Below are 19,252 nucleotides of genomic sequence, written 5' to 3' on the forward strand. Positions count from 1 at the left end.
TAAATTATTATTTTAAAAAATATATATATCAAAATGGGTTAAATCCCAAAAGTATACATGAACAATGGTTTAGTGTGCCTTGGGTTAAATCCCAAAAGCATAAATTATGAACACAATTATTGATATAACATCATTTTATATTTATATATTGCATACATAAATATTTATATTTATTCAATATAAAAATATATTGATGTGTTTATTTTTAAAATGTGTATGATAATTAAATCAAAATTAAAGTTTCAATTATACATTTAAACCACAATTAGAATTTCACGTCTACAATTACACATTAAATTGAAATTCATATATAATTCTAAGATGTATCTCTATCAAAATTTAGGTGTATACATATAATTAAATATCTAATTATGGTTTAATGGTTAGGGTTAAGGGTTTATGGTTTATGTTTTATGGTTTAAAGTTGAGGGGATAGAGGTTATGATATAATGTTTATTATTTTGGGGTTTAGGATTTATGATTTAAGATTTAAGGTTTAATGTCCATGGTTTAAGGGTTTAGGGTTTATGAATAATGTTTATTGTTTTTGGTTTAGGGTTTATGATTTAGAGTTTATGGTTTTTTATTTTACGGTTAGGATCGTATTATTGTTCATGGTTTTAAGGGTTAGGCTATTAAGGTTTAAGGGTTAGGGTTTTTAATAAGATAACAAAAAATCAAATTATTTTTGGGTTTAGGTAAGTAATAAGATTATTTTTAATTACTTTTATCCCTTGTAATATATATATTTAGGGTTTAGGGTTCACTGTTGGAAAATTGAAGCAACATTTGGATTTTATTGAGAAAAATTTTGAAAGTAAAATATAGAAAAATACATGTCAAAAATGAAAAAAAATAAAATACTATTAATTAAAATAATTTTAAAGTTTTTTTGGTATATGATTGATTTTTAATTTATATATTAATTTATTTCTTATATAATTGTAAAGAAGATAATATTTATTTTAATATATTAAAATTATTAATATAGTTTAAATTATTTAAGAGATAATGATAAAATTTTATATATATTAAAACAAAATAAGAAATTTTTAGAGGAGCAAAACGACACCATTTTATGCAAAGTAAAATGACTTTTTTGCAGCGTTTAAAAACGCCGCAAAAGGTAGGCAATAGCGGCGTTTTTATAAAAAACGGCGCAAAAAATCTTACACAAAACGGCGCAGTTTTGTTACCTTTAAGACTTTTTCCCAAAATTGGTTCCCCTTCCCTCCGAAATCCCAAATTTTGACATGAAATCTTTCTTTTTTCCCTCCTTTCTTTTTCCCAAAATCGGTTCCCTCCCCCCTCCCCAAAGAAATCCTAAAGCAATGGAGTTTATGGAACATTCTCTACTTCACTTCTCAAATAGAAAAAGAAAAAACCCTAGTAGCTGCACCCTTTCCTCACTTTCTAAACTTGAATCTGTTAATCATTTAAATCAATGGCCGAAGAAGCAGTAGTAGCATCAACGCCGCCTCAATCATCTGTACCACCGTTGGGATCTTCCGTTATACCGCTAGTGAACAAGCTACAAGACATATTCGCTAAACTTGGTAGCCAGTCCACTATAGAGTTGCTGCAGGTGGCGATGGTTGAAAGCCGAGCGATGGCAAGTCCAAAGTGCTAGAGTCGCTAGTTGGCCGTGATTTCTTGCCTCGTGGTTTTGATATATGCACACGCCGCCTCTTGTCCTTCACTTCTCCGGACCAAGCGTAAACCCGATGGTTGTGATGAAGAGTATGGCGAGTTTCTTCACTTGCTGGCAAGCGCTTCTATGACTTTTCCGAGATTCGCAGGAGATTCGTGTTCATCTTGCTTTTATGATTGAGAAGAGCAGAAGTTAGCAATTTTATTATCATTTTCCCCTTTTCAAACTGTTTGTAAGGTTTATTAGAATTGTAAGATAAAACATTGAAGCCAGAAACATTTTAATTGGGTGACGTTTGAAATTTCTGGTTTCTAGAGGTGCCTCTGCTATTTTTTGCTTTCACATAAAATCCGTTGGGTTATAAAAGAAAGATACCCAATTTCTATAGGCTTTAGGTAGATAGTCACAGTGAGCGGAAAATACAACCTCTTAATTTCCATCGGCATTTCTCTGTGTGTATACATACGTGTGTTTAAATACTACAAAATGAAAAATGTCTAAAGTCTCAATTAATTGCAGGCTGAGACGGATAGGGAGGCTGGAGGAAACAAAGGTGTTTCTGACAAGCAGATTCGACTTAAGATTTTCTCACCAAATGTTCTTGATATCACTCTCGTGGATTTGCCTGGAATCACAAAGGTTTCTGTGGGTGACTATCCCTCTGACATTGAAGCTCGAATAAGAACAATGATCATGTCATACATTAAACAGCCAAGCTGTCTGATTATAGCTTTACTCCTACAAATTTTGACTTAGCAAATTTTGATGCGCTTTAAATTGCTGGAAATGCTGATCCTGATGGTAAATTATATGATCAAAATCCCAACTTCTGCATTCGAGTTGTTGTTTAATATATTTTTTAATTGGATTCTTTAGCAAATTTTCTTTTAGGCATGTTATAGAACCATTGGTGTAATCACAAAGGTGCACATTTGAATATGAAATCTCTTTTAAAATTAATGGCGTGACTTATATTAGTTGTTCTAGGTTTCTGATTACTTTTGGACTATGAATCAGTTGGATATAATGGACAGAGGTACTGATGCGCGTAATCTGCTGCTTGAGAAAGTGATTCCCCTTCGACTTGGTTACATAGGTGTTGTGAATCGTAGTCAAGAGGTAAATATATAACCTTACATAATTGAAGATGTTGTTACTCCTTTTAAATAAATTATTCTGAGTACATTGTTAATGCGTATGATTTATCATTCCTAGAGTTTTCTAAAGTTTATGCCATATTCTTTACTTCAAGATGCTCTAAAGGCTTTTTGGTCTTTCATCATATTGTTTCCTCGAATTAGGAACATATATTGGTTTTTCTTGCGATTTTAGATGGTAGGATCTTCCTGATTATTTACATGTCCTGTCATTTTCTTTTATTGTCATATGCCATACTTCCCTATTTGTTTCAAATGGTGTGTGATATCCTCGACTTATGTTCTAGGCAACCTTAAGTATGTTTAGCATAGATCAAGGCAGAGCCTTTTATATGGGCTAGTCACTAGATCAGGAATCGATTGAAAAAATGTACACAAGCTTTTTTATGGGCAACTCTCTATCTCAGAAAACCCTTTTATATCTTTCTCTACACAAAATTATCATAGTTTTGCTTCTTGATGATCTCTACTTTGATCTTATATTCATATACTGCTTCTCAAGTATCTTATTTTACTAGTGTGCAATTTATTCTCTAAATAGTATATTTTCCTCAATCGGAGTATCAATGATGCCCTTGTGGTAGAGGAAAAGTTCTTCCATAGTCGTCCAGTATGGCTAAACCAACCTTTAACTATTGGTCATGGTTTGATACAGTTTCCAGACAATTTGCTTATTTTTTTGTTATTTGTACGTAGGTATATAATGGTTTAGCTGATCGTTGTGGTGTACCTCAGTTGGCAAAGAAGCTGAACCAGGTAAAATATTTGCAAGATGAAGTTTTCATAACCTTTATGGAATATAACTCAATTTCACATGTCAATGCTTTGTTCTAGCTATAAATATTCAGCTGCGTATGAACCTTCGGCTACTTTGCCCTCACTTCATATAACTATTTACATATCCTGTCCGTGTATTTATTCCCCTTGTTTATGCTACACATTTGGTGGGGAAAAAAAATCTCAATCAACTTCCAACTAGATTAGAACATGAACTTATTATGAACTTTGGATCGTTCTGACCTACCTAGATCAATACTATGCGTGCTTATTTATATTATCTCAAACATTCCGCTTTCGATGTACCTTTTACTGAATCAAGTCGCCTCCATGCTCATAAGATTTGTTGAAAGGTAGTTCATCACATTATTGTACAAAGTTTGTCATCAGTTAATTATTAATATTGACATCATTGTACAAACTGTTGGTCATTAGTTACTATCTTTTATCATTAATATTTCTGTTGTTTCTAGTGATGAGTGCATTTTACTCGCCAATGTGATTGTGCACAAGTCTGTCTGCAAGGACATGATGCTTAAAATAAAGATGACAAAACCTGATCAATATAAGTGGTTATCTGGTTTCATGATGTTAATTTCTCACCTTCCCTTTTTTCTGGCAATAAAATAGAACTTTCTAACTTTTATCATGGCACTGTTTCATGTAAAACACAGACATTAGTTTTACATTGCAACTCTAGAATTGCTCAGACGTGCCTATGAACAAGAGCCTTTATGTAAATACTTTTGCCTGATGCTGGTTTTGAGTTTGCGATTAACTGATTTTTGTACAGGAGGTTGATCCATGTGAAGGCTTGACTGACGATGACATTCGAAATGTTATTCAGAGAAGCTCTTCAATTTATTCTTGGTTGATTAGGTGGCTTTTAGAGTATTGAATTTATTCTTCAAACTGAATATAGAAATATTTATTGGGAAATAGATTTTTGTGGATGGTGAGAATCGGAGGTGGAGTCTTACCTAATATGAAGGTAAGTCATTAATCTGTTTGCTGTTTGAGTTGTTGAGTGTATATAACTTGGTTACTTGAAGAAAACTGAGGTTAAGATACTGATACATCAATCCTTATCTTAAACAATTTGTACGTAGTTTTCATATGTAGTTTATTTGAGTGTTGGAGTTTTTGGACTGCTTTCTCAAAATTTTTATTAACTAGAAGTTTTCTAGGAAAATTTGACATCGTCCTGAAGTTCAATTTATAATTTTTTGTTAATATTATTTTATTTTTAGCTGAATTAACTGACCAAATTTGGTTTTTTGGTTAACCATAAAAAATTCAATTTGGTTAACAGAAGAGATTTTAAGAAAATTTGATATTTGAATGTTATTTTGGTTATTAGTTAGGATTAGTCCTATTAAATTTCTATACCTTCATTTTATTTGTTTTTAACTTTTAGTATGTGTTAATTTACCTTCATTAATATCTTCACTGTATTATGCTTCTAGATTTTGATTTGTTCTGATATTTTGGTTGGATATGTAGAATTATCCATTGAAGAAATTTTGAAGGTTAATTTTGTTTCGTTAACAAAAACCAACCAAATTAACCTAAATATTAAGCTGTTCTCTCTTTTCCTACAATTTTGTAGTTAACGGATTTGGGTTTCACGTTACATTATTTTGTATGTTGTAGGTACATATTATGCACAGCCTTGTCAACGACTTCTGCATTAACAAATTGGAGTACTGTACAAAAATTCTTTAGACACTTTCAGACTATTCAATTCTATAATATTTTTTCCCCTCTGTTTGTAGGTTCATTAGCATTTTGTCCTGATGAGAGTGTAGTTTATGAAGCTTTAAACTTTGCATTGTCATCCGAGGTATTAGAATTTCTAGTTCAAAACTTAGCAAATTGTCTTTTATAAAAAGACCTTTGCATTTTCAGTGTTGTTTAGGTTCGCAAACAAAATGTTGTATTTGGACTTGCTGTATTTTATTTATATTTATATTTAATCTAATTTTTATTATTTATTTTAGTTTTGATGCTATATTTTTATTTTTATTTTTATTAGATAATGAATTTTAATAGAAAATTTTTATATTTATATCATGGACATTATTATTCTCAATATTTTGATAATGAATTTTAATTTTTTTATATTTTTCATGACCTGTATAATATATATATTTTTAAATTTCATGACCTTTAGCGGCGTTTTTGGGAAAAGCGTCGCTAAAGGTCATGTTCTTTAGCGGCGTTTGTGATAAAAGCGTCGCTAAAGGCCATGACCTTTAGCGGCGTTTTTGGGAAAAGCGCAGCTAAAGGCCATGTTCTTTAGCGGCGTTTGTGATAAAAGCGTCGCTAAAGGCCATGACCTTTAGCGGCGTTTGTGGGGAAAGCGCCGCTAAAGGCCATGACCTTTAGCGGCGTTTTTTAAATAAACGCCACAAAATTTAGCGGCGTTATCTATAGCGGCGTTTTTGCGGCGCTTGTAAAAACGCCGCAAATAGTTTTAGCGGCGGTAAAAAGCGCCGCTAAAGGCCTAAAAAAACGCCGCTAAAAGTCAGTTTTGCTGTAGTGTGAAATACAAAAACTAAATTCACAACTTTCATCAGGTATAAAGACTCATACAAGAATTTAACTTTCATATATTTATTGTGAAGAAAACAACTTAGAACTTGGAACCGATCAACTTCTTTGGGCCCCCCACTTTCAATAATGTTGAACATTTTGGTAGGGAAGATGAAGACAACTAAGCAAAAAACAAATAACGTATAGAATGTTTTTTAGTTCTTTCAATGAAGCTTCATATTCAATGTTTTACATGTTTTGTTGATATTGATATAATGTTACTCTTTCTTTTTTGCGAATTATTTTCACTACTTTTTCACAAATTCTCTATAATTTTAGTTTTAATCTTGAAATCTGGAATTTAATCTGTTTATGAATATTTTTATACTATTAATATTGTTATTGGTTACCATTAGTTAAAGTTGATAAGTGTTAACAGTTTAATGGTTTTACCTATCAATGTTGTCAATTCTGGCCTACTAATTTATAAAATTAGAGAAACTAAATTATGTAAAATTAAAATAGTAAGATTAAATTTCAAAATTCTATAGAATAGAGGGATTCAAACTACAATCCTATAGGCTAACAAGTATTGGGTGTAATGATAAGGTACATTGTACTATCAAGAGAAGGCTTGTGTTCGAATGTTGAAGAAAGCATTGTTGGGAGGGATAGTAAAAAACTCTAAAAAGATTAGTCTTTATGAATTGTAAAATGGGTATGGAGGATACCTCCGCTATAGTTTAATGAATACCCACTTACCCTTCTTAGTTTTGAAGAAAATCTAATAAACCCATTTAGATCTAATTATGAAGTAAATTTTAAATAAAAGACAATTATACCTTTTATATGTGTATTTTATTCATTTATCCATATTTAATTACATAATAATGAAAAATTATGGAAGTACTATAAAATTAGATATATTTAATTTAAGTAGTTTAAAATTTATATTTAATTTATTTATATATTAACTTTGAGATAAGTTTTTCAAATTATATTTATATAAAATTACTAATTATCATTATATACAAAAGTTTTAATGAAAAGAAAATCATTTAACTATAAAAAATATAAAGGATGGATGGAAGGAAAGAAGGAAGGAAGAAAATTTAAAAGTTAATTGCATTGACTTAATAACAAAGTTGAGGTGATCTCGAAATTTTAATATATCATATATATTTGAGTCTTATCTTGTGTAAATAATTTATGGGTTCTCATTCCATATTTATTCGGTTTAAATCTATAGATATTTTGGTTATAAATCAGATTGTAATTTATGATGATTAATTATATAGTTATTTGAATAAAATTTGTAATTTCAATTGTGAATATACTTATAGATTAAAATAAACTTACATGTATTATTGAAAATTTTTCTAAGTTTGAAGCCACCTAGGATGTCATTATCAAATTGGAATTAATACTACACTTAAGGTCACTAAACTATTAGTAAGTTTATGTTTTAGTCATTCAACTTCACACAATTACAAAATGATGACTGAACTATTTGAAAGTTTTCATTTAAGTCATTGGGTTGTTAAGTTTTTTTTTTTTTTTTAAAAGTTTAGCTAATGAGCTCCAGGAGACGATTTGACGATGGGTACTATGGATTAATACCCATCAATGAATAGAAGAACATACTTTAGATCCAAGTTGATCTATAATACCCTGAATAATTTATTTCTGTATCTGTAAATTCTAACACAAAAATATCTATCTACTTCAGTAGTTAAGTGTTCTAGGTGTGTGTATGAGGTCTGGGGTTCAAGTCCCACCCTTGCTAAATTTTGCTTTTTTCTAATTCTAGCCTTACCCTTGACGAGTGGGCTTATATAAAATTGTCTGTTACTCTATGTTAGAATGAGCTTGTTGGTTCGACTGGTAAAGGAGTTGGTGTGTTGGAGGTCTTATGTTCAAATTCTTGCGTGAGCGTGAATGTTATTTTTGGCTCGGTTATGTGTTAGTGTTTCGGTGGAGTTAGGATTCTAAGGTGGTTGTAGGTTAGTAGGTTAGTGGGAAGAAAATAAGGGATATAGGGGTTATCTTTTATTTTTATTTTCTTTTTGCTAAAAATTTCTCTTTCCTCCAAAGAAAATTTGGCGTAAATTTTTTTTTCTGTTTTCCCCATTTTTGACTTTTTTTTCTTTTCGGTAAATCATTGTTTTGTTTTTCTTCTTCGATTCTGTTGGTGGTTTTATCTTTCAATTGTGCTATTGGTTTGTCAGGTTCTCTAATCGTTTGGTAAGTAAAGTGTTGTTTCCCTTTAGCTTTTGATTCGAGATTTTAGCGATGACAATCTGTAGCTATTGATTAGTGGTGATTCATTTTTAGGATCAGATTGTAGAGCAGGGAATTTCACTCCAACGGTTTAGTGAGCATAAGAAGTGGTTTAACATCGGCGGTAAGTCATTTTCGTGTTGACTCTTATTGTCGAATTTGTTAATCAACCTATTAAATCACTGTTGGATAATCTGATTTTAGGTTTTGGAAGGCTTAGGATTGGTTTCACATCAAAATCGTACCAGGTGTGTACCCTTTACGCTGAAAATTGAGTTCAACGAAAGCCAAAAATACAAACTGTAGACACCACACTAGCGTGTGGTCGCCCGTATGGATGGCCGTGTGATCGACGAAGGCCTGGTCATGCACAAGACACGCCGTGTGAGCTACACGGACTAGGCCAAATTGGGCGTGTGGGTTCTGGGCTAGGCGGTGTGGGCTACACGGTTAAGGCCAATCTGGGCTAGGCCCACACGTAATTTTCCTAGGTTCGTTTTGATTGACAGTGGGCCTACAGTAGGGTTAGTAAGGGCTAACCAAACCCTAAAATTATGTGATCTATTAGTCTGGTATTCTGCTCTGATTATGACACTGTTATACATGTTTGATTAGTCTAATATATGTATATATTTGATATCTGTATACGAGTATGTAAGCATGATAGTTTTGATTTTATATATATCTGATTAGAGTGAGATTTGTATATGTAGAGGAAGTGCTCTGTATGGCGTTCATCGCCTATATTCTGCCAACTTGGCTACACATTATCTGATATGTATCGTAATGGCACGATATTGTGTGTAGGGATGAGTGGGTGTTTTTAACCCTACATGGTGTGATGGGATGGTCAGAGTTGGTGTGTAGAGGTTGAGGGTAGGATTCTATATATCTAATCTGTGTATTTGTTTCTGTTATCTGAATCTATAAAGGACTTAAGTCCAAATTTGAATCTGAAACTGACTGTGTATGTGATTTCTATATGAATAACATGTCTATTTAAGTTGGGTTGCACATTGAATTTAACCCTACCATGCCTCGAGCGTAGCGGCTTAACCTCAGGAACTCGGCCTCATACTCGGCTACAGATCTATCACCTTACGTGAGATTCATGAACTCAAGCCTACGAACATCAACGTAGCTCGCACCCACATATTTCCCCTGAAAACAGTCTTGAAGAAGTCCCAGTTCATACGATCAGGCTGAGTACCCTCCTTAACCAATAACCACCATTGATATGCCTCGTCGCGAAGCAATGAAACTGCACTATTAAGTTTCTTCTCGGGAGTACAATCTATATCATTCATGATCCTCTCGATGGCCTCCAACTAATACTCGGCCATGATAGAGACGACTCCAGTGACACCCCTAAATAGCTCTGCACTATTGGACATAAGTTATTTAGTTACAGACCCACGACCTCTAGATCCAGAATAGGGTAGCGACCCTCTCTAATACCCTCAACATAGCTTGGGACAGTGCGTCGTCCCCAGCCAAACGGCTTTAAGACCTAGTCTCATTAGCAGACAAAACCAGTGTCTCACTCCTGTCTTGGCATATTGCCTAGAGAGGAAGACTTAGCTCGAGCCCCTCATTGGCCTCACGAAAACCACTTCCGCTAGTTTCATAAGCGCTCATTGTATAATTCAAATTTTATCTACATTATAAAATTTTATGTATCAATTCTAGTATTTATTAGCAGATATTTTATACAAAAGTTATCAGAAATTCAGAAATGTTTTTAGAGGTTTCAGTCTCTAACTAGCTCAGTATAGTTTCCAAAAAGTACTAACTATAATGTTTGCAGAAAGTTCAATCTAAATTCAGAAACACTTACAAGATCAACTCCAAAGACTTGGTGTACCACATACTTTCTCAAATTATCTAAATTGTTTGAAAATTAGTTCTTTTTAAAACACAATTTTGGAACCCAAAATTCACAACCCAAGTTTTACATCCTGACTCTGATACCACTAAATGTAACACCCTAAACCCAATTTAGACTTTATGATCGAATCCAGAGATGTCACAAGGAACGAGTTTTGAAAACGGAGTTGTTACGTCAAATTATTCCAGCTTAATAACTCATATTCATTTTTATCTATTATCGAAAATGTTAGTTAATTGATTTATTTTTCAAAACGTAATTTTTTTAAAATCTCATTCATAAGTTTGGAAAACTTTGTTTTAGTAAAAATCGTGTTTTTAACTAGTTGTCCCAATAAAATATTAAACGAGAAATCCAAATTCCAAAAATTAAACCAACAATCTAGAGAGTCCATTTAATACAAAACTCCCAGAAAATAATCCTTAAATAAATAAAACCTTTATTTAAATTTAGTTCGTAGTCTAGTAGCATCGCAAGACTCTGCTGCATCGATCTGCTTAAGTCTGTGCATTACCTAAACAAAATAGACAAAGAGAAGTGAGTTTATGTAAACTTAATATGTAACCCAACTGAAATAGACATGTTATTCATACAAACATCACATACACAGTCAATTTTAGATTTAGATTCGGACTTAAGTCCTTTATAGATTCAGATAACAGAAACAGATACACAGATCAGATATACAGAATCCTACCCCCAACCTCTACACACCAACTCTGATTATCCCATCACACCATGTGAGGTTAAAAACACTCACTCATTCCTACACATCGTATCGTGTAATTACGACACATATCAGATAATGTGCAACCAAGCTGTCAGAATAGAGGCAATGAACGCCATACAGAGCACTTCCTCCATATATACAAATCTCACCCCAATCATATATATAAAATCAGAATTATCATGCTTACATGCTCACATACATATATCAAATATATAAATATATCAGACTAATCAGACATGTATAATAGTTTCATACTCAGAGCAGAATACCAGACTAACAGATCACATAATTTAGGGTTTGGTTAACCCTTACTGACCCTACGGTAAGCCCATTGTCAATCGGAACGACCTGTGTGACCCTGGGAAAAATTTCTGAACTTGGGCTCATATGCCCATATTGGCCTTAACTGTGTGGCCCGTACGCCTAACTTGGACTAGCTCATGTGGCCCACACAGCTACGCTCACACAACTACACAGCTGTGTCTTGCGCACGGCTAGGCCTTCATCGATCACACGACCATGTCTCGCACACAGCCATCCACACAGGCAACCACACGCCTGTGTGGTGTCTATAGTTTGCATGTTCGACTTTCGCCGAAACTCGATTTTCAGCATAAGAGTATACACATGGTACGATTTTGATGTGAAACCACTCCCGAGCCCTCCAAAACCTAAAATCAAAGTATCTAAAGTGATTTAGCAGATTGATTAACAAATTCGACAACAAGAGACAACATGAAACTGACTTACCGCCGACGATAACCACTTCTAACGCGCACTAAATCGTTGGAATGATCCCTGCTCCACAATCTGATCCTAAACACGAATCACCAGTAATCAATCGCAATAGATTGTTGTCGCTAAAATCCCAAATCAAAAGTTAAAGGGAAATAACGCTTTACTTACAAACGATTAGAGAACCCGACAAACCAATGGCATAATTAAAAGATAGAACCACCAACAGAATCGAAGAAAAAGAACAAAACAATGATTTACCGAAAAGAAAAAAGTCAGAAATAGGGAAAATAGAAGAAATTTTAACGTTAGATTTTTTTTGGAGGAGAGAGAAAATATTAGCAAAAAGAAAATAAAAATAAAAAAATCCCCCATATCCCTTATTTTCCTCCCATTAACCTACTAACCTACAATCACCTCAGAATCCCAACTCTACCGAAACACTAACACATAATCAAGCCAAAAATAACATCCACACTCGTGCAGGGATTCAAACACAAGACCTGCAACACATTAATTCCCTTACCACTCAAACCAGCAAGCTCATTATGACATAAAATAACAGACAATTTTATATAAGCCCACTTGGCAAGAGTAAAGCTAGAATTAGAAAAAAAACAAAATTTAGCAAGTGTGGGACTTGAACCCCAAACCTCATACACACACCCAAAATACTTAACCACTGAAGCAGATGGATATTTTTGTGTCAAAATTTATAGATATAGAAATAAATTATTCAAGACGTTACACGATCTAATGGTTAGTGTTGGAGATCGGAGAAAAAAGTTGTTTAGATTTTGGTTTGCAAATTTGTGACATTCAAAATTGTTTCATAAAAAAAATTGAATTGAAAAAGAGAATGGAAATGAGAGTTTTTTTTTATTGGTGCAAGCAGTGCAAATGGAGAAGGCATACAACAATGATTTTAACAACCCAATGATTTAAGTAACAACTTTTAAATAGTTTAGTGACTATTTTGTAACTTTTTGAAGTTGAGTGACCAAAGCATAAACTTAAAATAGTTTAGTGACCTTAAATGTAAACTTGCTCATGAGCTAGGCCACCCGCTCAAAAATTGGGAAGGTTTGGACAAAATACAATGCTTGAAAAATGGGCTTGGGTAAAATTTAAGACATGTTTTCTATATGGGTCGGGCCTTGGGCGAGATTTTTTGGCCCAAACTCGACTCAAACATTATGCTATAAAAAAATATTATATTAATTATATATATTAAATAATAATTATGTATTTATATTAAATCACTAATCCAATAACAATTAACCCATTGCCCAAGACCATAAAAAACTTACCCAACTAAATAACCTAGCCCAAAATATAAAATTTTAAAATTTATATTTAATACAATAAAATATTTATTATAATTATGGTAGTATTTTTAATATAAATACTTTTTAATGTGTTAAAAACTTCTATTTTAACATTTTTTAGTGTATTTAGTGTATTATATTTTAAAAAATTAATTTTAAATAAAAATTAATCTAAAAAACCAAATATAAGCAGATTGGGTCATAATCGAGTTTACTTTTTTTAAATCAGGCTAGGCTTGAGTAAAAAGTAAATTTATTTTTCGAATTAAATCGAGCGTAAACTTAAAAAAATGATCTAAATCCATTAACACTATCTGAACCCAGCCCGACCCACTTTAAACTTGGTTATTTCCTTTGTGTGAACACTAGAAAACGAAAACAAAAAGTTGATAAAGCACAAATTATAAATTAATTTGCTCCATGATTAGGGTTCTTGTGGAACTTATAATTGACTACAAAAGTGCTTTCTACCGCAAAATATTCTTGCTTTTTTTGAACGTGTGTTCATACATCTTCAACCATAAAATATTAAGAAAAAGTTAAAAGAAAAAAATTAATTGGAAAGCTACAAAAAAAGAATGATAGCTTAATTAAAGTACTTTATACATATTGATTAACAATCGGTAGGTATATTTCCTGCTCCTCCAGATTGAAGCAAGATGATCTCTTCCCACTTAATGCATGGTTGTTCTACGAACTGAAAATTATTTAAAATAATTCAATAATTTTTTTTGGATAATAATTTTAATCACGGTCAAGGTCTAAATTTCACACATTATCGATGAATAATTACATATATTATTAAAGAGAATAAAAATAATATGGATGATTTATCAATTTTTTTAAATAATTAAATATCAATTAATTATAAATATTAGAATAGGGTTTTAGTATTTAATTATAAATCTTCTACTATTTTTTGTTTTATTCAATGATAGTGTGTCATGTTATCATTCTATGACGATGCATTAAATATTCACATTTTTTTTTCCTTTCTACATTATTGAAAGAAACTAGCGAGGTGTTTACTTAGAGCTAGTGTGCCTGAACATTTTGTCTTCCAACCAAGGACGAAGGCAAATGGGTAGACAATGGTCTTGGCCCCAAAAATGATAGATTTGCCATTTAGCTTATTAATTATTTTTTTATTATAAAATTACATATTAGTATAATGATAAAATTACATATTGTCTACCCGAATAATTTATGATTCATTTCTACCGTTCCCCTCTAAAGTAATTTTTTTGACTCCATCTCTACTTCAAAGTTTATTAGAAACTCAAGGAGATGAAGATGCGACAAGTTTATAAATGAACGTACTTTATCAAATGTCTAAAAAGATAAACTATACTAATTACGCATAATTAAACTGGAATACATAAAGCACGTATGGGTGAAACCAAACCGTAGACTAAGTCAAGTCTTTCAAAAAAAAAGTAAAAATAAAAGAATTTCTATATTAAGTGATGATGACTAGCCAACGTGAAAAACACTTTGTTCAAGAAAAGGAGAAAAAGAAGAGTGATAACATTTATCAAATCTTTTTTTATCAAATCCTTATATCCAACGGAAATGACAAATTTGGCCCTTTGCATTGCATTATTGCAATTTGAAGAGCACTCATGGTCCAAATTGTTCTAGTTTACTCACTTGCTATTAACTATAAAAATAACGTTTTTATTTAAGTTATTAGACTGCTAATTTTTTATTTTTTTTAGGTTTGGGTAGTAAGCTCTAAGTGATAATTCGATTATTAGTATGGTGATCAGTAACCATCTACGACTAAAAGAACATACATTAGATCTAACTCGATATGATGATCTTCAATCTCGTCAGGTCTTGGAGTATCCAAAACATAAGTAATCTTCAAAGTTGATAATAAGAAGTGCATCTTTTTCTACCATCATCGAAAATTGCCACCATTAAACCGATCAAGTTTGACAAAATTAGAAGTCAACTCCCTTAGTGTTTCACTTTCATGAGTTGTGGTAGTCATCATGAAATATAACCTTAAAATTGTTAGTACAAATCTCTGGTGAGGAAAATCTCGAACACATAAACGGAATTCGAACAGAAGAAGAAATAGAACAAGGCTTCAAGGTGTGTATCAAGCCACTATCTTTAAGGTTATATTCGCCCGCACCTATCTTCGGTGTGCAAACGAGTTCCAAGCAAATTAACCTCGAGGATACAATGAAGCCAATGATATATTTGTGTTTTGCACTGACGAGAATAGCCCATTACACACTGAACAATGTATGACAAGAAACTCAATTTCTATAAAGGATTTCTGCAGTAATACTTTATAGAATAATCTAATAATATTAGAAAATAAAGAATAATCTAATAATATTAGAAAATGAAGGAAAGAAAGAAAGAAAGAATATTATAATTTTTGGTATGATTTCCAAATGAAATTTTATTCCTATTTATAAAATTTTCATGTCTCTTCATAGAGACATCTTTCATCAATATGTATCTTTTGAATAATAATGTCTTTAAAATAAACACATAATTATTCATTTAATTATAACTATTCAAATAATATTATTTAAATAGTTATAATTCATTTTCAAAAATCAAATAATATAATCTTTTGATTAATTACACTCATTCATTTATAGTTATTGGAACACTATAAATATTTAAAAATGTTCCAACAACCTTCAAAGACATTCGAACTCATATCCTCTTACATTAACAACAATACACTACTAATCAAACTAAAACTAAACTAAAATATTTACTTTTTTTTAATACAAACATCACGTTACAATTAGGGAAAGGAAAGTTAGAGACAACAATTGCTTTAAGTGATAAAAAATAAATTATAAATTTTAGAGGGACTAAACCCCTTACCTACCTTCTTATCTACGTCCCTTGAGAAGTTAACATCAAGACTCGAGCCTAGACTTTGGTGGATAAAAATTTATTTAAATAAAATAAAATATGGAGACTACTTTAGCAAAAAAATAAACTAGTTGAAGGGATGTTCTTTTTACAATAATTTAGCCTACCCAAAACCTGTGACGTTAAACTTACTTCCAAGACTAGCCCTCGTCTATAAGATCCTTCCTAGTAATGATCTCTATATATTTTCCAAATCTGTTCTCATTGTTCATCATCTTAAGCTTTGATGGTAGCCATGAAAATCACTGGTAATTACACTTTTTCTTTGCTTCCATGTTTAATTCCTAGCATATTTTTTCCCTGTCTGGTAGCCATAACCAGCTTCGATTAATTTCAACTGCAACAATGTTTGAAATTATGATGTTAAATTTACTTTCTTTTTGTTTCTCTTTCTTCAGATGTCATAAAGATCATTGATGCTGCAATGATGTTGCTGTTACTAGCATTAATGGCCGCCATTTCAACTGCTTCAGCCGATGAACAAACTTATATAGTTCGTATGGACAAGACAAAGATCCCAAACACTTACAGTTCCCTTGTTAGTAGTACAAAACCATGGCACCAAGCTGTTCTTGATTCTTTAATTGATGTTTCTTCCACGGAAGCAACACCACCGGAGCTACTGTATTCCTATGAGACCGCCTTGTTTGGTTTCGCCGCAAGGCTGTCTAGTAAACAGTTAGAGTCGTTGAAAAACATGGACGGGTTCATGTCGGCGGTACCTAATAAAATGCTAAGCCTCCACACTACTCGGAGTCCATTGTTTCTTGGCTTAACAGGGATGAAAGGTGAAAAAGGACCATGGAGTGGTTCTAATTTACATTCCGATGTAATAATCGGCGTGGTGGATAGTGGGATATGGCCGGAACATGTCAGCTTCCAAGACCATGGGTTGTCTCCGGTACCGGAAAGATGGAAGGGTGTTTGTGAAAACGGCACTAGATTCTCACCGTCCAATTGTAACAAAAAACTAATCGGTGCTCGTTATTTCTACGGCGGGTATATAGCCGCTGGTGGGAAAATCAATGACACGGAAGAATATAAATCCGCAAGAGATGTATCCGGACATGGCACACATACGGCTTCGACGGCCGGTGGGGACATTGTCGAAAATGCGAATCTTTTCGGTTTAGCTAATGGTACGGCGACCGGAATGAGGTACACGGCGAGGATCGCCGCGTATAAAGTATGTTGGCCGGGGTGTACTAGTGTCGATATCTTAACAGCTATGGTGAAAGCTATTGAAGATGGTGTCGATGTATTGACACTTTCGTTAGGATCCGAGTCCGAGGCCGTGCCTTACTGGCAAGATTACCTTGTTATTGCATCGTATTTGGCTTTTAAAAGTGGGATTTTCGTTGCCTTTAGTGCAGGTAATAGTGGACCGGACGCGTACACCGTGGTTAACACCGCGCCATGGATCATGACTGTAGCGGCTAGTACTATGGACCGAAGCTTCGTGGCGATTATCGAACTTGGAGACGGAGAAACTTTCGAAGGGTCGTCGTTTTATACTGGTAAGGCCTTAAAGGGATTACCAATTGTGTATGGCAAAACAGCAGGGGATTTAGGTGCTGAATATTGCCTCCCTGGGTCAATTGATCCTAAGCTTGTGAAAGGAAAGATTGTGATTTGTGAACAAGGAATAGTGCGACGGACCGAAAAAGGCGAGGCCGTAAAATCGGCTGGCGGAGCTGGGATTTTAATACTAAGCCCGGAAGGTGAAGATCTTGCCAGTGAGGTGCACGTTTTGCCGGACATTTTTCTAGGAGCCATAGCCAGTAAAGCTGTAATCAAGTATTGGAACACAACTAAGGCACCAACAGCTTCCATTGTGTTCAAAGGCACAATGTATGGTAACCAAGCACCGAAAGTCGCGGCATTTTCATCCCGAGGACCTAATTTAGTTGGACCGGACGTGATCAAACCAGATATAACAGCACCAGGAGTCGACATATTAGCAGCATGGCCGGCCGAAACGAGCCCAAGCAGGCTTAAATCTGACAAAAGACGGGTATTATTCAACATAATCTCGGGTACATCGATGTCATGCCCTCACGTTAGTGGCATTGCCGCGCTGATTAAATCGAAGCACAAAGATTGGTCCCCAGCAGCAATCAAATCTGCACTCATGACAACTGCATATACATTAGACAACAAAGGAAAACCAATAGCCGATCTCGCGTTTTACACCTCGGCAGCACCTTTTGCTATCGGTTCGGGTCATGTCGATCCCATCAAAGCTACCGATCCCGGTTTAATATACAACATTACCGCCGAGGATTACATAAGTTACTTATGTAGCTTGCACTATTCCGATTCTCAAGTATCCATGTTCGAAGAAGGTTATCAATGTACACCGACTGAACGAAGGATGCAACCCGGTGACTTGAATTACCCGTCTTTCGCTGTGAATTTCAAACAAAAGGCTCGGAATGTTACGTTCACATACAAAAGGACTGTCACAAATGTTGGGATACCAAAAAGTACATACAAAGTATCAGTTGAAGTACCCAAAGGAGTATCTGTGATTGTGAGTCCTAAAGTTTTGAGTTTTACTGAGTTGAATGAGGAACTGAGTTACGAAGTGAGTTTTACTGGACTGAGTCGAAACAAAACGGTAGCTGGCTCATCATTTGGATCCTTAGTGTGGGTTTCTGGTAATTACAGAGTTCGAAGTCCCATTGCAGTGAGTTGGAAATAGCCATTTGCCTATGTCCCATAATGGTTCAAAATCCTCCCATAGTGATTCAAAATCCTTGAGATGAACTGCAAGGATTCTCCTTTACTTTTTAAAAAAAAAATAATAATTTAACCCAAATTTGATCTTTAAATTTGGATGTATGCTTGTTGAAGGGGACCAAAGACAATTTTAAATTAGCATAATGATAAATTTAACTCTTAATTTTTATATTTTTTAATCAATTTAAGCCATGGACAAAGCTAAGAGTTATGCTATGGGGAACTGAGATAAAACTAAAAAAAATTGAGGGGGTCAAAGCTAGAAAAATTGTATTAAAATGACTTGAATTAAAATTTAAACTTTTAAAAATGGTCAAAATTACAATTGTTCCATTTAAATAAAAGCTAAAAGAGACTAAATTGAACAATTGACATTTGAGAGGCCCTATAATCAAATTATACCATTGGGAAAAGGCCCTGAATTTAACCCTTATTGTATTTAACTAAATTTGGTCCTAGATCTCTTACAATTTTTTAAATTTGATTATCAACCTTTTATAAATAGTTAATTTATTTTTT

General features: G+C 33.4%; 1 protein-coding gene and 1 pseudogene across 1 annotated transcript; both read left to right on the top strand.

The window, feature by feature from the left end:
* Positions 1–1,444: 1,444 nt before the first annotated feature.
* On the top strand, positions 1,445–4,483 carry LOC128285443 (dynamin-related protein 3B-like; annotated as a pseudogene).
* An 11,530-nt stretch (positions 4,484–16,013) lies between these two features.
* On the top strand, positions 16,014–18,884 carry LOC108457807 (subtilisin-like protease SBT1.1). The gene is made up of 2 exons (XM_017756958.2): positions 16,014–16,239; positions 16,390–18,884. The coding sequence occupies exons 1-2, from the start codon at positions 16,218–16,220 to the stop codon at positions 18,693–18,695; spliced, it is 2,328 nt and encodes a 775-aa protein (XP_017612447.1). The 5' UTR covers positions 16,014–16,217; the 3' UTR covers positions 18,696–18,884.
* The last annotated feature ends 368 nt before the right edge of the window (positions 18,885–19,252 follow it).

This window comes from Gossypium arboreum, chromosome 12 (genome assembly GCF_025698485.1).
Source record: "Gossypium arboreum isolate Shixiya-1 chromosome 12, ASM2569848v2, whole genome shotgun sequence".
Lineage (NCBI taxonomy): Eukaryota > Viridiplantae > Streptophyta > Magnoliopsida > Malvales > Malvaceae > Gossypium > Gossypium arboreum.